Source organism: Toxotes jaculatrix, chromosome 1 (genome assembly GCF_017976425.1).
Source record: "Toxotes jaculatrix isolate fToxJac2 chromosome 1, fToxJac2.pri, whole genome shotgun sequence".
Taxonomy (NCBI): domain Eukaryota; kingdom Metazoa; phylum Chordata; class Actinopteri; family Toxotidae; genus Toxotes; species Toxotes jaculatrix.
In genome coordinates, this window is record NC_054394.1 from 9,379,421 (window position 1) to 9,405,073 (window position 25,653).

The 25,653-nt window shown below is 44.3% G+C and overlaps 1 protein-coding gene across 2 annotated transcripts in view; it reads left to right on the forward strand.

The window, feature by feature from the left end:
* fto (FTO alpha-ketoglutarate dependent dioxygenase) overlaps positions 1-24,450 on the forward strand; it is a 118,341-nt gene extending 93,891 nt beyond the window's left edge. The window contains exons 9-11 of one of the 2 annotated variants that reach the window (XM_041039288.1): positions 21,955-22,095; positions 22,487-22,535; positions 22,902-24,450. In XM_041039288.1, coding sequence (XP_040895222.1) covers positions 21,955-22,095; positions 22,487-22,505 — 160 coding nt within the window. In that variant the 3' untranslated portion in view covers positions 22,506-22,535; positions 22,902-24,450. The remainder of the gene's footprint in view (positions 1-21,954; positions 22,096-22,486; positions 22,536-22,901) is intronic. The other variant, XM_041039295.1, reaches the window with a different exon arrangement.
* Positions 24,451-25,653: the final 1,203 nt, after the last annotated feature.

Genomic DNA, 25,653 nt, shown 5'->3' on the forward strand with positions numbered 1-25,653 from the left:
CAGCATTAATTTCAAGTGACCAGCAGTCTAACACATTAACTGTTGGCCGGTTGGTGTCAGAGAGTTGCAGGCCAGGATGTGCACATGCAGCACCCACTCCTCCCCCAGCTCCCCTCTTGGTGCCACAAAAACATACACTCCACTCACCCAACAAGTTCTCCACAAATTGCTTTTACCCTCCTCACCTCGTGAGTGTACACACACGCACACACAAACTTAGGCCTGGGTGGGGTAGCGTGGGTTAGTTTTTCAGCACTCAGGTTATATTTAATCATGGCTGGTGGATGAGGAGGCTTTTCTCTTTATGAAAGGTATTAGAGCAGCACTGTGTTTTCACTCAGCTTTACACTCTGCCCCCATGCTTTTCTTCCCCTGACCTCTGTTACTATGTGCCAGGGAGGAATTTGATAAAGTGACACCAGCCCCCACTATCTCGTCCTCTCTCTCCATCTCCCATCTCTGTCTCAGATTCTAATAGTGCGTCTGGCAGGTCTGAACTGCCTCTCATCTCATCAGTGGGGTCACACCTTTGGGCCGCCCTTGCTCTCTCTCCACCAGCACTTGCCTTGTCATTTATTTTGCTGCTGAAACGGCCAGCGAACCCGCGGGTCTGATTCAATCTCCTACATCCTGAGGATGATGTACCGGACAGAGCCACCGCCGCCTGCGATAGCGCTTGCGGGCATGAAGAGGGGCCAGGGTTTTAACAGCAGCAACATCAGGCCCTCGTGTCTTGCAACTTCCTGCTCTCCCCTCATCCATGCTCTTTCCCTGAGCCTGGACCTTCAGGGAGGATTTTCTTGCGCCATACATTGTTAAAACACACTTTCGTTAGCCGAGGAGTCACACTCTGACAGAATACGCTATCATTCAACTTTTCCTCTGCATCCTTATGTGACTCACCCCAACCCTAGTTGATCTGTACTACTTCTACTTAAGGGCCCCATTCTCTTTGATCTAACTAAAGTTACAAAGGAAAGTGAGAAGCATCAGGAAGGCTCCAGCAGGGGGGTTTACATGCCCTTTCAACACTTTGAGAAGCAGGGGATGCTCTCCATTCTGCTTCATGTTGCACCCGGGGACTCTCCCCACTTCACTAGCATGCATCAGCAGACACTTGGTCATTAGGTAGATTGACAGTGATTGTCTGGCCTGCAGAGCTGAGGCAGCCTCTGCTCGGCTCAGATGCCTGCTTTGAAATGCACACATATAGATTTTGTGTGGGTGAACAGAATTAACAGAAAACGTTACAAGCAAAGGTAATCGATAATGGTGTGAAAGATGCAGCTAACAGTGTGGAAATCACATTTTGGACAGGTTGCTACTCCGTAATTGATTGGGTGTAGCTTTAAGCAGCTGCTGTTTTTTTTTTTTCTTTCTTTTTTTCTTTTATTTTAACTTAACGGCTGACAGCCAGTGCCTCACTGCGGCTCATACCTCTAACACTAAAGAAGTTACAAGGTGTACTATATAAGATGGTGTTAAGCCAAAGGTGTATTGCCTTCGGAGTGTAATTTTCTGCCTTATAGAACTGGGCCAAATGTTGTTGTGTTTCTCATTGCTCAGACTTTGTGTTTTACTTTTTTTGAGAGAGCAGGGAGTCTAATTTGCTTTTCAAGGGCTGTGTGTGTTGGGCAAGTTGAACATAATGCTTCAGCATCTTACATCGCTCCTGTTAGATCAAACACTAACTGCTGATGTGCAGAAGTTGGTCTTTGACCCATATGAGGTCACCAACAAAATGCATTTGACTTCCGAAATTGAACTGGATTTGACTGCTGTCCTTCCTGTCCTAGCTTCTCTTTGTGTGTGTGTTTTTTTTTTGTGTGTATACACAGAGAGGACAAGAATCTTGAGGAGGTTGCGGGCTGTCCTCTATTATTCATCAGTGGTAATGAGTGAGAGGGGCTAGCAGCATCTGTGGACTTATTGATCCTATCCTCTGGTTTCGTGCCTCACCTCCGGTGGGGGAGGAGAGAAGGAGGTGGGCTCGACCCAGATGCACACCTCTTCTTTGGAGCTTGGGGAATGTGCCCAGCCCCCTGTTTCTCCGCCCTGGCTGGCCGGCCACCTGGCACTGAGACATTACTGTCTCAGTTTTTTGTACTGGAGTGCCATGTTTTGCCATTGTTTAGACATCGACTGAACTGCTATAATATGTGTGATGTCAAAAGATCGGTCCTTTCTGGCTGTTGTTAATTGAAAAATAGTTCAGCTCATTTTTGTGTTTTTATTTTCCACACAATAGGTTAACTAAATAACAATATAACCATATGAACTGTCTCTTTGAAAAGTTTGCATTTTGGAGATGGTGAAATGTCCCAATGTTATATTGGGATTCATAGTGTGTGATTAGTATGAGAATGATGTAAATTTTAAAAACTGCTAATAAAATGTTGCTGTGTAAAATGCTACATTTTATAAAGGATGTGTAAAGACCATTAGGCAATAACCCTCAGCTGGCCTGTTGACCATACAGTATATCTGAGCCTTGCAGAGGCCTCCCTCTTGCTCTCTGTGCCTATGTATTTCCCCCACCCCACCCATTTTACTGCCTTAGTGCACAAACGCAAGCATGCTAAATTAGGCCGGCCCCCTTTTAATACCGCAGAGAGGGGAGAAGCAGCCATTATGAATTATCCTTAATTACAGCCATTTCCTAAACTAATAAAGCTGCTAAATCTTTACTGCAAAGGTTAGTTTACCCAGCATGCATAAAAACCACTGCGTGTGTGTGTGTGTGTATATCTGTGCCTCTGTCACACAGACATAGAGTGTGTGTGTGCACGCACGTGTAGGTGTGCAAGCTCATGCACTCAAGCAGACACGCTGGTGATTGGTGTGTGTAAAGAATGTGTGTGTATGTGCGGGCGCTGGAGAGCTGGTTGGCTGGCTGGCAGCACCCATAGTCCCATTAATTTCACGTGGGCTCCCTATCACCAGTCACAGATGCCTATAGACACGTAAATGAGTCTCCAGCGAGCGGTGGGCCGCCTCAGCCAGCCAGCTCGGGCCTAATGGGCTGGAAAGCCAGCGTATGTGACGGCAGGAGAAGAGGGCCTTATTTACACTGGCAGACATTAGTGGATGGACGCTGATTCACTGATTAACACGTCAGCCTCCCTCACATCCTCCCCTCCTCATGCCTCCAGCAGTTCTCTTCATCCCTTCCCTTTCTCCCTTCAAACCCCTTCGCTCGTAGCTACGCACATAAATATGAACATACAAAAATGAATCCATATACACACATGTTCTCTTCCTCTTGTTCACTTCCCTTTCTTCTCTTTCCTCTCCTCTGAACTTCCTGCACCATTCACCTGACCATAACAACAGACGTATTCACACTAAAAAACACACAAACACACACATGTACACAATATCCAGTGTTGGAAATGCATGGTGGCAGGCTGCTGAGAAGGGGGAAGCCATCTGTGAATGATAGCTCCTGTGGAAAGATAATGTTTCCCATGCAGCGCGGAGTGAGGCGCTGATGGAAGAAGATGACTTTTTGAATGGTTAAGTGGGTAAACGTTAGATCACGGCCGCAGCGCTCCCATTCGCCTCACCCACCATCAATCCTTCTCTCTCTCCTTCCCTCCCTCCCTCGCTCTGCCTTTCTCTTTCGGTCTACTAGATTGTTTATTGAAAAGGCACGAGGAGGCCGCCGATAAGAGAGGCAAGGCTAATGCTATGATTTGTGTCAGTCACGCCGTACAATTTGTTACAATCGCGACACTTATCACAATATAATATGTTTATTCTGGTCAATTAAGTGGCACAGGAAGGCTCCTGCATTTGAAGTGTCACATGCAAGATGGGACAGGGTGAGGGTGATCAAAGGAAGTGGAACTAATCTAATTGTACAGCATCTCACGCTGCTGCCACCTCCTTAGCCACTGCCATTGCCAGTCAGCCTATAAACTCGTGCATTTTGGGAAGAGTGAAGGGACAGCAGAGGTTTACAGGTAAAGAGATGGTAGGCTCTATCTGGAATATGTGTATGCATGAGAACAGATACAGACAGTTGTTGCAAATATGTGCACAATGCAACCCTATCTCTTTGTTTTAGAGACATACACAAACACATGCAGAGTTTTTCATGTGCACATTTAGGCCTTCATTTCTCTTACACCAGCACCTTGAACCCCACAGCAACAATCAGGCCTACAATGTGATGTACATATTCACACTCTTAAACACAGGTAAGTACTCACACACACACACACACATACACATATGCTTCAGCAAATAATAGGACAAGTATGACATGAAAATGCAAGTGCACATTGGGCAAATAATCATTCTGTTATGTAGGTCTGTGTAGCTGTGCAGTCACATTTGCACACAGACATTCATACAAGCCTTTGGTTCGGTGTATTAGAGCCCACACGTTTACTTTTGTAAATGCACAGACATCCGCAGAATAAATGGGTACATCAGCACACTTTTTTTTCTAGCTCTATACAGCTGCATGCACACCTGGACACATTGTGGCCTGGCCCAGCATGGATCCCAAAAGAGTCAGAGTATACATAAAAGCAGTGAAGGCAGGTTGTGTAGTGGACCAGTGCTCCCATCGATCTGAGAAGGTTCATTAGGTAAGTGCTGACATCACAGATTGATGTCTCTTTAAACCAGTGGCTGCCGAGGAGCTGACAAGGAAAATCAGCACTATTGACTCCCTTAGTGGTGTGTGTGTGTGTGGGTGGGTGTGTGGGTGGGTGTGTGGGTGTGGGTGCCTTTGCAACATATTACTGTGTGAACATACATGCTTATGCACATATGCGCCAATAAAATGAACATGTGTGTACTAGCATTTGGCACTCAGGTGTGCCTCTTTGTGTGTGTGTGTGTGTGTGTGCATATGTGTTTCCTCCCTAGACGCCACACTAAATACCCTTGTCTTTGATGGGCTCCTAGGGTGTAGGTGTTCACTAATGTTGCTAGTTATACACTCAGCCATGCGTCTAAGGAGCCTGTCAGCCTGTTTCTGCTTCTACGACACCATCCATCCATCCACCATCATCGAGTAGGCGAGAGATGGAGTGGAAAATGGAGATGAAGAGCACAGGGAAGAACGTAGGGTGTAAAAGTCGGAGAGGGACTGGATAGAATCTCTCACCATCCATATTTCATTAGCGCATTTAGCAATCTCTGTTTTGTAATTAGGTTTTGCAAGTTTCTGACTAATTTGGAATCCAGAGAGAAGCTTGGTGTGGGGCTAACGTTTTGAATGAGGCCTCGAAGCTGTTTAGTTCAAATTTAGGACTTAGATTTTCAAATTCATGTTGTGGATAAAAGAGACTGAAAGTTGTCTCAGTAAATGGCCCCAGTCCCCTCACCCTGTGTTTGTCGATTGATTTGAGATGTCATTTGTATCTGATGTGTTTCTCTAATTAAGATCAGGGGAGAATCATTAGCATTGAGTGGCTCCACACGCCCATCGATCGGAGCAGGGAGGGTGTTTGTGAGGATAGTGTGGACAGGAGTGACAGGAACTGGTGGGTTAAGCCATGGCCACAGCGAGGCCGGACCAAGCAAGACGGTCCAAAAAACCTCCAGTGTTGGTCATCTCAGGTATAATTGGCACATGGCTTTTTTTAGGTATTACTTTCTTAGCATATCATGAAGCAGGTGACTTGCAGAGATTGTTTCCTTTTCTTTGGTTTTCATTTGCTTTTGCAAATAGAGCACCGGTGACCTTCTAATTATGGCATCATTTCCTGCAGCACCAGGCTGCTTTTGTAGTTGCTTATCTATTGTAATCCATAGCAAAGTATTTACCACCTTGGAGATATGCATATTCAACAGTATTAAGCTCTGACGGTGATACAATAAGCATTACCTTCTTTAAACATTATTGCACCACATCCTGCTTCTTTAAATGAGCCATTGATCTCCTCCTTTGGAATGTGAGCAGCGTGTCTTGATGTCCACTTGAAATGTCTTTAAACAATCTATAGTCTAGGAGACACAAAGACCAATTGACTTATCTGGCTTTAATGTATCAATACTCAAGATGGTGTATTTTCACAAATAAGAAAAAGTAAAACAGTTTAGAAAGTTTGGCTGTACTTTATTTTAGCCTGAGCTGAGCATAATGCAAAGTAAGTGTTTGGATTGTGGAATGTGCAGAACTGAAGGCAAGAAGCCCTTCCAGGCCACCACCACCGGAGGCACATCCCCATTGGCTGCCTCCAGGAGATTAAAGAGAATAATTGCCAGCTGATTGGCTATTTAATTTTTCATGGACCTTTGATGCACAGGGTGTTTGTATTACCTTTATCAGCAGGCATAATAATGGGATAGAGTTTGACACACTTAAGTAAAACAGGCTTTTTTTTCACAGAGGAGAGGAGCTGCTGCTCTTCATCTCAGCATAAATGAACAGAGCAGACTTCAGTGGGGTGTCAGCATCTTTTAGTACTGTATGAAATGATGCTGTGAAATGTTTGTCTGTCCAGCTAATAGCTAACACTTAAAGAAAAGATGAATAATTCTATGTGTAGGTGCCACTGACAGATTTTATTTGAAGTACAGTAGTGGTGTTTATGTCATGGCTGTTGTATTCCTTAGCATTGTATTGTACAGGTGCTTCATTTCACAGGTGATTTGTTGTATGTTAATGGTGGCTGCCTATTTAAAATGAACTGATTGTGTCTGCTCAGTACATTCCATTTTTAATGTTGGGAATCCTTTGGTCTTTACTCCAGCATAAACTGTGTTTTACCACCTCTCTGAAAGCAGTGTGAAAGTACATGAGAGTTAGTTGTGCCAGCTCCTTCCAGATCAGGCACAGCTGCAGTTGACAGTCCCATGTTCATACCTCTGCCTGGTGACACTAATCTCTTCCTGTAGGTGACCTACCTCCACATTCCCAATCTGTGTGTGTGTGTGTGTGTATGTGTATGTAGGTGTAGGTGTGTGCGTGTGTGTGTGTGCGCTGTGTGATGGTTGCAGCGAATGTCTCCTTTGCGGTTACGCTTCGGAGGTCCAGGAATGGTGAGCTTCTCATGGTTGTCACTTTGAGGTGGGAGAGCAATCATTTCCTTGGACAACAGTCCCATCCTCATCCCTGCTTCCCGCCCGCTCGGATTAGTTCCTCTCACTGAGAAAATTTGCATCCAAAATATTTTCTCCTTATTTATTTTTTCTCTATTTTTTCCTGTTTTCTTTTCTTTACATCATCTGGCATCTGTGTCTCTTTTTCTCTGCCCTTCTCTGTTTCCTTCCTCCTTGTTTTCCCCCGGACGCTGTAGAGCATTTTATTACAATTGTCAGAAAGAGTAACAATTCTATTGTGGGGTGATTACGACAGGGTGTTTTACCCACAGATCACCAGAGCAATTAAAATCTGTAAATAAGGCTACCCATGATGCCTCAGTCCAAACAATGGGGTCCCGTAGGAAGTGTTTGTTTGAAGGAGAACTGTGGAAGAGAGAGTTTCTCTCTCTTTGACTCTCTCTCTCTCTCTGTCTCTCTGTCTCATTAATTAGGAGACGCTCCTTCAACCCAACACGGCTGTGTCGATGGGCAGCTTTGCGCTGTCGCGGTGACACATATTTCAGACACAAGATGAAGTTGTTTACTTTTGTGTAAGACCTCGCATTACACCACTGCACTTTGTTTTGCAGCATGGAAAAGATAATGCAGGCCTAATTGTGCCAGCTACAGCTGTTAGGAAGAGGAAAGCGAGAGGCCTGGACCAGATACTGCGAAGAGGTAGACAAAAGAAGCCATGCTTGCACACAAAATGTGAAACTTGGAGCTGGAATTTTACAAAGGAATAGATTTATGTGCACAGGCAATCAGGTAGGCGATAGTGAAATTGTGGGTTTTGCTGGATGTCCTGTTTGACCTACTAAAGTAATTTGCAGAGATCTGGTGCTGAACTAATATTGGGCATATATTTCTGAGAGCACGGATTGTGCTTTTTTTTATGGCCAAGGTCCCTCAACTCCTGGCTATGTCTTTTGGCTTGTTTTTCTTTTAGTCACTTGGCAGTGTATCACGTCTGTGGCCTGGCATAACCAGAAGACAATGCTGCCAGATAGTGTCATATTCTTTGACTGAACAGCTTAATTAGGGCTTAAGCTAACCCTTAGCATAGAAAGCTGCTTTAATTTTGGTTTAGCCTCTTAACCGGGGTTGCCATTAACTACCTGGTTCCCAGTAGTTTGCAACGTGCAAGCACCCTGAACGCCTCAACAACTTTTTAATGTTTCTTTTTCTTTGTAGAGACAAAAGAGCTCTTTGTAGTTCTGTGGGAAGACATGTGGAACATGTCGTGTATTTGGTGTCAGGATGTGCGCATACCGCTTCCGCAACCACCCCCACCCGCTTCATAAATTACTCACGAGTGGAGTTTGGGCAGGTTGGAGCAAAGGAACCAGACAGATAGAAGGAGGGACCGTGGGAGTATTTCAGCTCGACACAGCGCCGCGATGTTGCCAGGCTCCGTGGGCCTCACCAGGGGCTATATGCCTTACCAAGATCCTGTTTACAGTCAGCCAAAGAGGCTGCCAGCCACCCATTTCCATAACGCTGCCTGCGGTCCTCTGCGGAAACTAATTTCTCTCTGCCGGAGATGCACCATGATGCTGCCTGCTCTGTACCTCTCTCACTTTGCATTCTATGTCTTGTGTTACTCTCTTTTGTTTCCATTTGTTTTCCTCCTATCTCATCTTTCCATCACTTCTTATATGCTGTGTCTCTTTTTTTTCTTCATCTCCCTCTACACTCATCTTTTCTTGGCCTTCTTCCAGCCCTAACCATTGAATTCTGTCCTTTCCCGTTAATTCAAACCAGTGATTGCTGCCAATATTCCAGGAACAGTTTGTCACTCAAGGGGCAGCAAGCTGAATTAGCTTGTGGGCATAATAACAAGATATCCCATGGTAGTGTTTACAAGGTGCACTCAGTATATAGGTCAGTATATACAGTCAGTTGCATGTTGGTTGGTGTGTTTATATATTTAATGTGTGTTTATCACATGCACAATCTTATGTGTACTTCTTGAATGAAAGCATGTGTTTCTTTGTGTGCATATGTGTGTATACATGTCTTTATTCAGATATAAATGTAGTTTCCATGTATCTTTTTCTGCTCATTAGTGTGCAAATATTTATTTGATTGTTTTCATTAGGACACTTCTGATTACATCCATTTCACTGTTTGCATGGTGTCACCCTCCATCTATGTGCATGTCAGTGTGCCATGTCCGCTCTGCTGAGTATTTGTATTTGTGGTATTCGTTTCTACACTCAAACGCATCTCTGCGTGAGTCTGTCATCTTCAGCTTTTTCCCCTTGTTCTTTTCTGTCATATGTTTGGGCAGATTTTTTTTTTCTGCTTCAGCCACTTGTGTAGTTGCCATGTTCTTGTGCCTGTACATCAGTGAGCATCTGCTCTTTCAACAAGGTCCCCATGGCCTCAAATGTCAGAGCAAGCAGCTGCCAGACAAGTGCATTGTGCAGCAGGCTTGTGTTTCGCCTCCTCCCATCCCTCCACTTCTTGTTCTGTGATGTTAACTGTGATTGAAAGTAAGTAGGCAGCAGCAAGTGCAGGAGAGATGAGGGGAAGGGTCTCTGCTTTTTAGAGAATTGGATTCCTGCAGTTTGGAGGAGTACTGCTTTTACTGTTGCTCAGGGCCACACTTTTTCCCTCCAGGGCTTTTGGGTCAGGTGGGGGGAGGGGTTCTGTTGTGCATTAGGTATGGCCTCCTTTGCCCTCTTGTGTGAAAGACCACTACAATGGGAAGCCATTTGTAGCTTGTCCATATTGTGGTCCATGTACTGTTGGGTGTCAGGGGACAAGCAGTGTGTGCACGTGTATCAATATGCGTGTCAGTGTGTGTGTGTACATGTATGTGTTTGAGTCATCTTGTATATGCTTTTATATACCTTTTACAAGTCTGCACCTGCAGTGTAACATTTTAGACAGCATGGATCCCCTGTTGCACGTCATAGTATAGATGGTGATACAAGATGTCACAGTATGCCTGGATCAGAGTATATGAGTGTGTGTGTGTGTGTGTGTGTGTGTGTATGTGTGTGTGTGTTTGTGTGTTTGTGTGTGTGGTTGGGTGGGAGTGGGTGGGAGTGAGCAAGTAGTCACAGGATGGGAGCAGTGAGGCAGAAGAGATGGAGGGCGAAGAGACAGGCAGGTAACCCCCAGGGGGGGGCCGGGGGGCAGCAGGCCAGGGGTAGCCCCTCCAGCTCCCCCCCAGCATGCTCTGCTCTGCTCTCAGACACTGCTATTGATTTGTCCAGCAGATAAGACCACAGGTTAGCTACTCTGCTAAGTACTGCTCTTTTCACCTCCCTTTGCCTGCAAACAAAGGTTTGGTCACAGGCTCCGTTTGATGTTAGGTGACGCTGTTTCCCTGGCATTACTATTTCTAGCCACATCACTAGCCCCACCTATACCTTCCCTCCCTGGCACAAAGCATGTATGAACCATCAGGGGGCACTGTTAGACTCACTCTTACATCCTATTAACGACCCAACCCAAACCTGGCATAGTTCTCCATTGTCTTCTCCTGAGGCTGCAGGAAGCCATGAGTTCACAGGTATGGCAGGTCTACAAGCTGTGAGAAAAGGTATTTTAGATGTCAATCAATCCTCCGCCTTCATCTCAGTATGCCAGAAAGTGGGAATTCTGTGTTAATTCAAACCTAAAGTAGATATAGTCCAAACGGCAGCTTGAAATTATGCCCTTGCTTTGCTATATGTGATCAATATGTGTCGTGAAGTGTAAAGTTTGAACCTGACAGATGTAGATGGAAGCCAAGGCAACTCTTGATCAACTTAGGACAGACAGTTCATCTCATTGCCAAGCTCTTATGTGATCGGAAGTCAGCAGTACCTCTGTGCTCGCTGACAGATGGATGAATCGAGTCTTCAAAAGGCCTCATCTGTGACACATTAACATGAGCCGAGCTTCCTGGAGGACTCTGAATTCTGAGCTGTCACAGGTGGCAGATGAGATAAAGCTACTATGCAGCTCTGCTTGTTTCGTAACATAACCCAACTCATGTTGAGAAGAAAATTGGCACCTGCTTGACATCTATTAAAAAGCAGTTTCTGAGATGTGAGGGAGGGTTGTTGTAACACGTCTTGTATTTTTAATTAAAACAACCTCCTCTGAGTCATCATCAGCTTTTCATGTGTCCGAAGTCAGAACAGGTGTGAAGGTAGAACAATGAACAGTGAAAGAAGGAATACCACAAGGGTGTGTTTGTTATACAACTTCCCACGCTTTAATTGCAAGCTAGTATGTCTTTACAAGACATTGCAACATGCTTTATCATAGTTAATTAGAAAACTGCAGTGTAGGACAGCATAACACCAGCTCGTCATATTGTTTGTTTTTGTTTTTCCACATAGTTGCATGTCATTTATCATGGCAGAGAGCCAGACTTGTTAGTATATGTTAAACTGGTCCTCTCTCAGATGAGAAATGGAGGCTATTACCAGCAATGTCAGCCACAAGGAGGAAAATGCTCTCCAGGCACTGGGTTGCCTGCAAAATCTGACTGAATGGGAAAAGATATCAATTCTTTCGAATGATCATAGTCCAGGTTCTGTTGTGGTGCAATGACCGAGGTATAATGTTAACTGTCTGAGTGCAATGCACTGTTCAGAAAATGCAGTGCCATCAATCTGAAGTGTTTCACATGAGGTTGCAATTTCAAGACAAGAGGTAACCAAAGCAGGGGTCAAATGGCATCACAGCAGTGAACACGCACAAGTTAATGGGACCAGTAGAATCTTGGGACATTTTTACTGACAGCTGGTTTCCATTCATTTTGACTGATTCTTCTCTTGCATAAGGACAGAAGATAGGCCGCATAATTTAAACATTTCATGGAAACTCTGAGGTAGGTTCATCACAAATGCAAACACAGCTTCAAATGTGGGTTATGGCAGGTTGAATTCCAATTAGCAGCATTTTTCATGCGATAACTAACAGAGACGGCACATCATCTGTGCCTGAGGTGCAGGTACATCTGTCAAAACCAACAAAATTATTAATATGTCAAAGGTACAGTAATTAAAAACAAAACAACAAACGCAGCAACACAGACGAACTGAATAAAAAAAGAGGAGGAACGGCAGTCACAAGTTAAAACTAACCAACACACGGGATGTTGACATGCGGCCTTATGTGACCTGTTCTTTTATTTCTGTTATTGTGTCTACTGCCTGAACAAAGACTGATTGATTGATGTATATGTGGTAAGTAGGTGGAGGTGTTGCCAGCTGCAAAATTAAATATAGAAGATGCTTTCAACTTGCACTCAAAGAACCTTCCACCTCATCCCAGGCTGCGAGGCACTCATTGCTGTAGCTGCTTTGCTAGCTACCAATACCATTTACCTGCAACATGAACAAGGAGGACAGGGACTAATTGCAGGGACAAATGTTCCAGACTGCAGGGTTTGCAGTTGTCTGGGCCTGGTCCAGGCCCTGTTTATCTCAACCTCTGTTGGCAGTCATACACACACCACACACGCTATGCTCTGATTTAACCAGAGGCAAACCCCCCGCCAACCCCCACTCTCTCTCATCAAAGATTCATAAAGGCAAGGTTCTCAATGATTTTCTGTCTCTTCCCGTATTCACAGCTTGTTGTCCTCACCCTCCCTGTCTCCTGCCAGTCAGACAGCGGAAGTCAGGCAGAATTATGGCTGAAGTGGCCGCTGGCTCCCAGAGTCTGTTTTTGTATGTTAGTGTTTGCGTATTTGTGGGATGTGTGTGTTTGCACTGGTAGGCGGAGACATGAGGGTAGGACATGGGCAATAGGGCAAGGGGACGAATGGACAGTGACATGTTGATGTTGTACTAAAAATGTTAAGAGCCCCCATGTGGGGAAAGAAGTTAGAGGCTGCCCGCTCCTCTCTTCCCCTCATGCACTTCTTCCGCCGTTCTTTGTCTTCCGCCCCAACCCCTGAGCCCTGTGCATCGTGGCAGCCTTCACACTGGATCTGAAACTAGCTCACTCAGAGCCCCAGTCACCAGGCCCAGGGCACACCATCTGTAGCCCTCGGAGTCCTTCCGTGATTGTGTGTGTGTGCATGTGTGTGTGACTATATACGTGTGTGTTTACCTCCTTATTTGTGTGTGTATCCATTTGCGTGCAAGCTTACAAGCATGGATGTGTGTGTTACTGTGTGTCTATGAACCCAAACTACCGTGCCGCAGCCTGTTAGTCTTGCTACTTACCGGGCTTAGCCAGATGAGGGCCACTCAGCCTGGATCTAATTCCTTCGACTCTGGCAGCACTTCACTCCTGGCTCTTTTTGCCACTCGAGTGTGCATCTGTGACCTTGGCTGACATCGGAGGGGGTTAAACTGTGGACTTGGAGATGTGGCCAAAGTGATTGAGTTGTAAGCTAGTTTTTGGATCAGAGTTTCCGCACAGCCATCTGGGCTTCTATGGGGCTCAGAAAGAGGTTATCCCTCTCTTACTCCCCACAGCTGACCCTGGATCAGAAGTAATGGCATAGAATTTAGAAAGAAGCAACCCTGCTGGGATAGGTATTGCAGAGCGAGGATGTTTGTGAAGTGGAAAAATCATCAAGAGTGGGAACTAATGAAGAGAGCTGATCGCAGTTACCACTTCAGTTGTAATCCCTCTGTTTTTATTATGGCAAGCTCAGCTTGTGGCTTTTGTCCTATTGTTTTTCATGTTTCAAACAAGCTAAGCCAGTGTCACCTTTTAGTTTGACTTTATTTTACTTGACTAAACAATGAACACCACCCTATACTTTAATCACATCAGTATCAGTATGAACAATGCCTGTGGCACTATAGACAAAGGGTTGGGTTCTATTAAATAGTCCTCAGTGATACTGGTATTACAGTTATTGCATTAAGTTCTGATATTGTCACTATAAACAGAACACTCTGAAGGACTTGTCAGACCACAAACAGAATTTTTTTCAACACCCAGAACAACTTTTAATGAGCGACTTAAACACACACCAACACAAACACACAACCCAACTCATCTGCATGGGTAGGTACTTATGTACTTATACACACACACCCATACACACCATTATACTGCATTCCCTGGCTCGCTGTGTGCACTCTTTGCATCCTGTTCGGTAAAGCGCCTCAGGGCCTAACCCGGCTGCTCTTCCAAACAAATTGCTGGCTGTTCACAGCGTTTTAAATACCGAGGCCCTTTAATTACACTATTTACTTAATAGGGTGAAACAAAACTCGTGTTCACGCAGCAGGAGCACCAGGTGATGCAGAAGTTCAAACACCTGGCGGAAAGCTCTCCTCTGGCATGGACGCACAGCGTACACATGTGCACACATGAATGCACACACACTCACATACTGTGTTGCAAATACTATATGCCTCTCTCACTCTTGGATAAGAAGCTTTTAAGTTTGGGACTTTTTCTTTGCTTTGTTTACCGGAAAAAAACAACAAAAACCCAAGTGCATTTGGGGAAGTGCGACTCATACAGTAACTGTATACCCAGTCTGAAGGCTGTAAACATAATGAGTAATGGTAGTTTTACTTGTTGACAGGTGCCTAAGTGGGAATATGAACACCTTCTGCTAATGTGTGCCACTCCTTAGTTTTTCCATTCAGAGGAAAAAGCTAAAATTATTTATTATTATATCTGCAAAATTTTTCTGGATGGTGGCATTAGAGGAAGGGCCGGGGGATGGGGGGGGGTGTCTTTTGTCTGCCTCACAAGGGGCGTGTTTTCTTAATACTTTGAGTCACACATTTTGAAAGTAAAACAAACTTTGTATTCCATTTATATAAATACCTGATATGAAAATAACAACATTTTCTTGATTAATATGATCAAATGTTTCAATTTTTCCTATTTTATTTTTAGAGGAATGTATTTTCTGTGTTGGTAGTCATTTTATAGCCTATGCCTAGACCCGTCAAGTTTATGGGCTTTAAGATTTATGACTGTTTCAATGGGGTGTGTATCACCGGTTTGCTGAGCCTATCATGTGATCGCATTGTGACAAGCAGTGTCAACAATGAGGTGACTTTTTGTATGCAGTTTGAACAAAATTTATCATGTCGTCAAAGAACAGGAGAGTGCTGCTGTTTCCTGTTCTTAGAAGAACTTGTTTGTTTGCATGCATTGTGAAAAGGGAACAGCAAATTCAGTGTCTCAGTTTGTGTAAACCAGTTTAATATACATGTTTCTGAAATCCAATATCTGTTGTGCAACAGTTTGAAGCTTCTATCTCACAGTTTAACTTTACACAAAAGCTTAAGAACCTAACACCACATCCCCTGGAGCTAGGGGGATGACTTGTAACCAGGCAATTGAAGTTACAATAGCCTATAATTAGCTTGGCCAGCTTGACCCCACCATTGTCACCTGAAGACAGGTGGGAATTGTGCCCACGTTGGATCGACCTTATCATGTGACCGGGGTCAGGTGTCGTCCAATGGCTCAGCTGTATAGCTGTTGAGGCAAACCTCATCCATCACCAGCTTTATTGCACCATTCAGATGATGCCCACAAGGCACTGACGCTTGGCCGGGAGGGAGGGGGTATACGATGGAAGGGAGGAATGAGGGTTAAAAATGATCGTTTTACAAGAACACTCTCAGAACAACAAGTTTTCACAGCAACGACGTGCCATTGCCCTGGAAAACTAAGAGTTAGTGCTCCCAACGCCACAGTAACCCTCTTCCTGATTCCCTAACAGCAGATTTACAGCCTTCAAACGCCGCGCTGTGAAAAAGTGCAATCACTTGCAGGCTCGTAACCTCTTTACCCTCGCCATCAAGTCCTCTTATTGCTCCATTTTCTCTCCTGGGCTTTATAAATAAACAGCGTCATCAGGAAAAACTTCAGTGTCTCTTCAGAACCAACTCTAATTAGTTTTGCCTGTATATATCAAAATGTTTCACTCTGGTATTTGGCCACGTGTGGATCATTTCGAACCGTGATGGAAAGGGTTGTCGTGTTGAGCTAGGCGTCCATCCCTGCTTAGTGTTGTCCTTGGGGTGTTACTGGCAGGGCCCAGAGTAAACATTTGGTTTTGTTTTTTTGGTTTATTTATTTTTTTTACTTTTCCTTCAAGCCAGCTGCTTCTGTTGAATTAGCCTGTAGCCTGGCACAGGTGGCTAGTAGGCCAAAAACCCCAGCCACCTTCATTCCTCCCCACTCAGCCTGGAGCACACACACACAAACTCTCTTTCGCTCTCAAATACACACACACCAGTGCTCTCTCATTCTCTCACTCTCTCTCTCTTAGACATACGCACACTAACACACACAGATCCAGAGCCTTAGGGGGTGATCAGTCTCTCCACCCCTTGTCGGAAGAGTAAACGGCCAGGAGGGCCCTACCTGTTTGTCCTTTTCCTGCCTCTTTTTTTATTAGAACCTGATTGCATTTGAACAATAGTTGTCTGCTCGTAAATTTTGCGCCTGTGTTGACATTAGGCCACATTCCATCCCGTAGCCTGAGGAGGAGAAGGAGCAGGCCAGGGTGTTCGGTAATTTGTTACGCTGTTAAGCACCTAATGGACGTCCACCTGGTTTTTTGAGAGCAGTAGCTGTAGTTCAGGGGCTTGCCTCTTTTGCACTTCCAGACTGCAGTAGTGTTTTATTGCCTCCAATTATGAAGGCTATTTAGAGGCTACCTAGCCTTGTGTGTGTTTTTCTGTTACATCTGGTTCCCCCTGTCCTAGACGGGGCAGCCAGCCAGGCCACATCAAACACTCAGGGTGTGAAGCAGGCAGGGGTTGTGCAGGTATGGCGAACCTTCTCTTCCTCTGTCGTAGACTCCAACTACCTCTGTGTACAGTACACGGACCCGATGCAAACTCGGGGTCCTGCATTCCCAAATGGCTGGCGATGCCAATAATGAGCCTTATTTGTTTCATGTGGTTTAATGAACAGCCCAGACTGCAGCTGGCAAGAGGGAGACCTCACAGAGTCTGAGGAAGGGGCTGCCCCACCCAAAGGTACCCATGCTCCCTGGCAGAATTATTGTTTCCAGAAACAGCAGCTACATGGTGGCACGTGGGGGAGAGTGTTGAAAGCACCAAGCAGCACCCGCCTCGTCCCTGACCCCCCCCTACTTGCTAATGCATTTTTGCGTGGTTTCCACAACCATTAATTAAAGGGAAAAAGAGTGCATCAGATGTTAGTTTTATTAGCCTAGGCTCCTTAGAGGGAATCAAAATGAAAGGAACATATGTCATGCATTTGATGATGCCCCCCACCTCCCCCCCACCCCCTTATCCTCTCTCTGTTTCTTTCTCCACAATTGCCCACCTCACACACTCACAAAGTGTACAGTCAGCAGCTGTCTGCAGACACAATAGCGTTTGATTGATCCTGAGGAAACGGTTAAGACGCGGCCCTTCCCACGCTTTCTGGCTGGCTGGCTCACATTCTGCACCACTTTACATTTATCGCTGAATGTGGCAGTGATTGGGATAATGGGAGCTGGGGATGGTGGGTGGGGATCTGACGCGCTGTTCAGGCCCTAATGAGGACAGCCCTCAAGAGTTCACAGGACCTTTGGAGTCTTGGGTGGTGCAGGTTGAGATTCTAGGCTCGACACCCTCACAGGTCGGGCCTTGTTCTGAATGTCTCCCTGTTATACTGCCCTCTGCATGACATCACTGATGTCTTGCACAACATAGGAGGAAGATAAGCATGTAGATAAATGCTGTCTGTCTCTCTTATACAACTGCATGACATACAAAGACAGATGTGCTCAATCGCTCATTTCTTACACAACATTGCATAGATACAGAATGTACATGGATAATATATTTCTTTCTTTCTTTCCTTCTCCTTGGGACGTGATTGCATGCCTTACCTTCAGGGGCAGGCTGATTTATGAGACACATGGTGTTTTTTTCATGACTTGTTTGATTGCATTCTCAGTATCAGACACTCAGGTTGCCAAAACCATAAAAATTCACACCTGCACAGGGTTGCAAGAGAGTCAAATGAAGCGCAGCCAGAGCATGAGGGAACAGGTGATCTGAGGTATTTTGCTTCCCTTAATCACCACAAGCATATAGTTCAGCTCAGAATTAAAATGGATGATTGATTGATGGTCTGCGTCATTGTAACTTTACACAGGCTTTTATGTTTTTGGTCTGGTTAAACTAATGCATAGGGCATGGCACATACTTTGGGAGTGATTCTCAAGTGCACTGCCTCCTTTTTTACTGTAAACAAGAACTGTGCCTAATAAATCTATCATTGTTTCTTTTATCTTCTCTCTTTTTTATTAGCAATGTTCAAAACATTCAGGTAGCCGTAGCCACAAATATAAAAATATGTAATCCATCAGGTGAAAGCTTTAGTCTTTGAGTTTTACTGTAGTTCTGAAGTGCTATGTGATTCACATGTTCTCATGAGGTAAGGTAAGGTTTCATGTGGTACATTTTTAAGGTAGATTCAGTGGATTTAAGTTTTTATTTATTTATTTATTTTACTGGAGAGGGTGTGATAAAAGCTATTACTATTATTCAAGGCATTGTGATGATAAAACAAGGGACACATGTCCCACCTTGATGCACCAACAGAAATGTCATGTGTATGGCTCTCACTTAAAACAATTAACCACATCAAGCTTAGTATAGATATGTAAACCTCTGTAAATCCCTTCCAAAAAGCTTTTTACCAGCATGGCATTGCTCCACCCTTTTCCTGAGTCAAACAGTCCAAGCTGACTTGTCCCATGTGGTTACAAATGACCTCCCGTTGCAATAATGCAATAAGTGTTGTCTCCTATCTACGTTCTCTGGGTTCTTTTTCACTTGGTCTGACACAATTGTGCATTTATCAGTGTAATTGCATGAGTCGGAAGCACTGATGTTGTCTATTAGGCGGATTTCCATCCTGTTAAGAGCAGAGGACCTTTTAATGTATGGCTCTGCTTGAGTGTACTGCTATACACAATTACACACCAGCCTGAGATTGAGTTAGCTGATGATGCCGATGATTGGGATGGTTGAGATGGTTGGTGATGGCAGTGATATTGGACCACCAGGTACTCTTCTAACAAGCCTTTCAGAGAGAGACTAAGAGTGAAACAACAAAGTGAAACCGAGGTTAATCATTTTATTTACTCGTTTCTCTCTCTCTCTCTCTCCCTCCCCTACTGCTCTCTCCCTTTCCCTTTCCTTTCTTTAACCAAGTGATGGAGCCTGGACCATGGAGCAGGGGGGAGGAAATCGATGGGGAGCGCATTACAGTAAAACGTATTGATTAGGAGACCTGCGAGCAGTGTGTTGGTCGCGGAGATGGTGGAATGATGCAATGCTTAAAGGAATTTATCCTTTGACTTTTACATTAACCTTTTATTGACTGCTTTGCCTGTCCATAATTAACACTCACTTTAGCTAAAGTGGTTAGTTTGAGCGCAAAGGGGGCTCCGGCCCTTATTGCAGCGAGGGCTGTGGAACTCCCGCCCCAGCCGCAGTTCAAGTGCACTGTGCTGCATGGAGGGAAAGGCCTCTGTGGAATAGAGGCGATAGAATCCTAGATACCTTTCACATTAGCATACCATTTGAGTGGGGGCCTGCCAGGCTATAAGGTTTCAGGGCAAATTGAAATGAGTGATTGTATTGCCAATCTCTCTTGACCGAGCGCCAGATGGGATAGTTAGGCCCATATCTGTCTGGGGTTAATCCATTGGAACAGCCTGGACTCACAAACACATTCTCTCCCTCCTCAACCTCCCACACACACCTCTTTGTCTTTGACCTTAACTTTAAGGTGGGCTGTTCTGCCATGGGAAAGTCTTTTGGTGAGCCTTGTTTGTACGCCACTGTGGCTTACACTGAATTTCTAGCAAGAGCCCTGGAGAGCTTAAGGCACCTCGCTTAATATTGACTTTTTGTTTGGTTCCATTTTAGCAGTCAAGGGACGGTACTCTGTGAACAGTGGTAGATTGTGTAAAAGTGTGTGCTGAATTACCCACACTATTTGATAGTCTTCCAGTCTTGATATCTTTTATATCTCTGGTAAACCAGGAGCCTTCTATTTGCAAGCTAATGTTGCAAGATCCCTTGTCAGATAAATGCAGCAGCTCTGTTGAAGGCGGCTGGTCAGGTTTTTACGGTATGTAGCCTTTCATTATGAGTCAGGGCAGCAGAAAAGAGGCAAGTGTTTTCTCTCGTAGCTCTACTGCATGAATACTTAATCAGACCAAATCAAAGGCCTGGGTTCCCTTGGCCTATGGTGTCCTCAAGCTGATGTCAGCAGCAACCACACAGTGTGTGTGAGAGTGTGTCTGTCTGGGTCGGTTTGCGCTCTCTCTCTCTCTCACTCTCTCTCTCTCTCTCTCACTCACACACACACACACACACACTCTGCAGATATATATGCCAGCCATGTCCTCCTCCTTCTCTGAAGTGGCGCTTCCTTTAATTCGCACCCTAAATAAATGATGAGAACATTTAAACACACGGCTCGTCGCAAAGCCCCAAGGTCGCCTAATCGTATTATTTATGAAGTGATGTGCTACATAATGGTACTTAGTGCATGTTAACAGATGCTATTATCAGGCCCTGATCCAGAGCGCAGAAGATATATTGGAACAGTGGATGTTAATGCTGGTCCTCACCACCGTAATGCAGCAGCTCTTTAAAGGGCTAACCGCACCAAAATGCAGCACTTAGGCTGAGAGCCAGTCGAACATTAAGTGGCTCCGGTGAAAATATATAACCACAAATTGTGGCAGCCCCTGGCTGTCCCCTGACAACTTTAACATCCCCTCATCTCATCCATAACCGACCCCCATATCCTTCTCTGTGGCTCTCGCTGTCCTCTCCATCCCCTCCTTTAGTTACTGGCCACAAGGTGGTGGTGGTCGTGTGTGCGTGTGTGTATGTGTGTACAAGGGGTTTGTTTGAGGTTTTTTAGGCTGTAGATGGGGTAAAAAGATATGACAGGACAGACCCTGGCATAATGACTGATTGGGGAGTATAACTGGGCTCATGACTCTAGAAGGAAATTCTTGGGCCAGCACTCACAAGCACACACACACACACTACACACATGACATACAAATGCCGCCCTCCACCTCTCCCTCTTGCACCTCCAGGTCAAGGGTCACTCTCGTCTGTCAAGAGGCAGAGGGAGGGCAGATTTACAATGACAGCAGAGAGCAACACAGAGTCACTGCAGTAAATATTTACACTGGTCTGACAAAAGATGTGGCTAAGGTCTGTGGGGGTTCCAAACACTGTAGAAATTACAACTAACCCCAGATTATTAATCATAAAAAAATCACGCAGTGACATGAAAAGGCTGGATTTGTCACTGTTCTGTCATGATTGCAACAACACAGAGTGATGGCGTTGTGAAAGTATCCTCCTGTGTGTGCCTGTATGTGTGTAAGATGAATGGGGCATTAATCATGACACATGATATCATGGTTTCTCATCAGCTTGGTACTGTTCCAGCCATTTATGGCTTTAGAAACACTTTCCTGACACATCATTTTCTACCTTTCTCTCAGCTGAACGGAGCTGAGAGAGTGGTAGAAAATGAGCTTAACAGGCTTGAAAGTTTAGAACAGTATTGCCAAAGAAAGGAAGTACCAATTGTGCTCCTTTGTACACACAGACACACTTATGCTCTTATATCCTGGAGGTTCTAATTGGGCCCAGTATTATTAGGAGTCATAAAAAGGAGAGGAAACACACAAGTCAACTGCCTCCTGGTCAAACACACAACACCCACTGTGTGTTCAGGGATGAGCTAACACACACACACACACCATTGACTTAACAACATTTCTGGCACTGACCGGAACTTTAGTGTCCACATCTCAGAACTTAAAAGCACCTGCAGAACGTTTTGTGAGTGAGATTAGACACGTGTCCTAATGCTGATGAGTGTCTACCAGTTGGTTTTGATGGGGAGGAGGAGTTAATGGGTTTGTTTGTTTCCTGTGTCCTGTCGCCTCAGGTGCCACTCGAGTCTGGCCCAGACATTACCCCCTGAGGAGGCCCCAGTGGACCGGCCCTTCTGGGGTGTAGATGACCCCAGCATGCCTCTGCCCTTTGATCTGGCTGACATCATCAACAGAGTGGAGTCACTTCTCTGGAGGTGGTGCCCAAGATGTTGGAAGTGTAGAAATTTGCTTATGTACACATTGTATACGTATATAACCCATGCTGCATACATCCATCCACAGATGGTTAACTTATTTAATCATTTTTTTATCCATGAGTTAGAAGTCACAGCCTGTTTGTGAGTACAAACAGGCTGTACTCACCTCATGTTTTTATATTTACTTTCATGCACATGTATGTATACAGGTCTAAATAATCTCTTTATTCATAAATTCATATACAGACATGAACACTGGTGTAATTCAGATCTGCTAGGTCTCTCCTAGCATTGCTGTTGGTTGTTCACATAAAAAGAGGAAAAAACCTGTTTAAATAGAGCTTGAGAGAGAAATCTAAACCTTGACACCTATCTCACCTCCACACAGCTGGCTGATCACTGCATGAACATGAAGAGTTGCGGAAAGTTGAAGAATGGTGGGACTGCCCCTAATGTGACATCGGGGGGGCTTTTTGACTATCTGATAAACAATTCTGAAGAAGCACACTGCCATCTTAAAAGTACACACACTGTAATTCAGCACACTTTATGAAGTTATTCCTGTCATGGTATAATTTCTGTCTTCACTTTAGCCAGTAATAATAACAGTGTTTATACTGGGCCCCTCCAGTCCTGCATTACGGTATTTCAACCAATTGTTGACCTCAAACCCCAAATCATCATTTACATGTATATAAAGCTTAAAATTACATCAAATCCTAATGCTCACTTGGCAGATGATAAGATTGTATAGATGTATTTTGATCATTGGTATTCTCTTTTTCTGTTGTCTCCTTGAACAGGATGTGAAGGATGAATAGATGAAGTGAGAAAGAAAGACAAGAAAAAACCCACCAGCTTTTCTGAAAGGCCCCTACATTAGCTGAGGGGACAGACCACTGAAGACAGCTCCGTTGTGATCACATCAAGATTGATTTTCTTTTGATTGGGGCATCTACATACCCCACCACATCCCCCCCTTACTCCACCCTCCACTACCCCAGCTGACCCTGGCATCTCAGCCACCCTAGCTTGGATTTGGCTGGGAGGAAACCAGACCACCACAACAGAACCAGAATAGTGCTTCAGTAACATGCTAACAACGCAAGCTTAGCAACAAGCTACTAGTGTCACAACGGTCTAACGAAACATAAGTGGAACCTGCATTTCAGTGTTAGCATACATTGTGCAACTATTTATTATTTCAGTGTACTCTGTTACTTAATCTCACGTAACCCAGTCATGCTTTTATCAATGGATTGACTCATTCTCAGTAGTCCCAGTACAGTACATACATATATGCTTTCTATTTGTCACACAGTGTTATAATACAGTATAGAATGGTTAAAAAACTCACTTTGCTCACATGGTATTGCATTCTTCACTTGTGTATAGTGTAATCCCTTTTTATTGTGTTCAGAAGTGGAATGAGCCTGAAGAGACCAAAGAAAGATAATGATAAAAAAAAAGTTCAGTTCTGAATGTCACCCAGTGGAGAACATGAAGAATGTGTTGTTTTGTGTTGACGGTGTGACGGTGTGCTTGTGCCATATCGATGTGCGACAGTGTATGCGTGTCTGTATGTGTACATTTAGCCATGTGAATATACATGTGATCAGTTGTCGGCTGGTGTATGTGCATGTGCACGTTCACTCTCCCACATGTCTACATGAAGGTGCGTGTGTGTGAATGTGATAGTGTGTGTGTGTGTGTGTGTGTGTGTGAGCCTGTAGGCAGCCTGCCAGTTGTTTGTTCTTGAAGATGTGCATATGGAGAAACAGAGACTTGCAGCGGGGGCCCCTCTGCCTCTCCTCTGATGAAAGGCAGCACTGATAGAATGACCCGGAACACAACCGCCGTTTCTCATAATTACAGCTGTTCAATCGCTTTTAATTACTCTTAAAGTGTGTAGAGCACCACATTCCCCTGTAATGCTGCAGGCCATCCGAGAAAGCGAGAGAAAGATCCGGCGCTTCTGACAAAATCCACTTTCAAAAAAGCTAAAAAGGGTGGAAAAGGGGGCCGACGTCAAAGCAGTGTAGCAGCCCTCCTCGTTTGATTTTCTTTCTTTATCTAGTTCATGATGAAGTAGAGATGCTGTTTACTATTAAAAATGCAGAATGCACTCCTTTTTTTACTTCTGAAGTTTTTCCAAGATGTTAATGGTTGCCAAACGCTGTTCTTCTTGCTTCTTCTTTTGCTGCGCCTGTGTTGTTTGTTGTTGTCAGAGAGATTTGTTTGTAGATCGGCAGTAGCGTTGACTTGTTTGAATCACTCTGTGCTCCCTGCGCCACAGCTTGTCTGTCTGAAGCAATAGGAATGGCAGTAATTAAAAAAAAAAAAAAAAAAAAACAGTGTTTTATCCAACAAAACTGCATCCCTCTGTTCTTTGAGTGCTTTTGTCCATTATTGTTTTTCTTATTCCTGGTGGGTAACACACTTATGACAGGTACAAGTTTCTTCATATGTGTCAGTTTAAATGTTGATTGATTGCATTTCTCCCAATATGTTTGACCTGACCTTAAACCCAGGCAGCCCAGGCAAGCATGTGTCTCTTTACTCTCCCACTGTGGTGGGAGTGAGTTACTGTACTTTGAAGTAGTCTCTCCCTAGAATCTCTGTCTTCCTCAAGATAAATGGGAATGCAAAGGACAAAGATCCCTTATTTAGTAGAGTAGCTCACTGGGAGGAAAATTGGCATCCACACCAGGCCAAGGTCAGATGGGGCTTAAATGCACAGTGGGCCAACAAATAATTTCAAATATTTGAATGAAATTGCCAGAGGGGTCAGGTTTACTTCATCAGGGCAATTTACAGTGGCACTGTCAATCACAAGAATGTATCCAGAAATTTTAATTATAAATACATTTCTAGTCATTTCCCATGGGGCAAACATTTGGTTTTCCAAGGATGTTAAAACAAAAGCAAATAAATGTTTCAAATACTAATTGAAACATGATTAGCATAATAATGCTACTCATGCTAGCTTTTTCCACAACCTGTCATAGCTTCACAAGTAGAAGAACAGGTTTTCCTTCACACTTTACCTCAAACTACTTTTTACAAACTAATCCATTTCAGATCTAGTTTGAATGCAACCATCTCAAATCCTTGAAGGAAAAAAAAAAGTCAAAAAAATTACACAAACCAAATACGTTAACCACCCACAATACTGCATCATTCAAGGCTTTTTATGGAATAACTTGGGGCTTGCTCTAGAAGTGCTGTTAGTCCACTTACTGTATTTTTATCCATGCAGCAGCATGGCTCTAGAGATGGTAATATTGGTCTGTTGGTTGGTCGGTCAGTCGGTCAGTCCACCGCTCTGATCCAGCTATGAGGTGGGTTTCTGTGAAATTTTGTGCATACATTCATGATCTCCAGATTATGAACCCCAATAATTTTGGTGATTCCCCTGTTGAGTGCTATGCCCTAGACTAAACATAGAAAACAGCATTTATAGTTTTTTACACTCATCAAGGAAGCTTTTGTTTCAGATCTAGTCTTTTTTTTTTGAGCAGCTGCTTCTTGCTCTCTGTTTTTTTTAAACTTCAA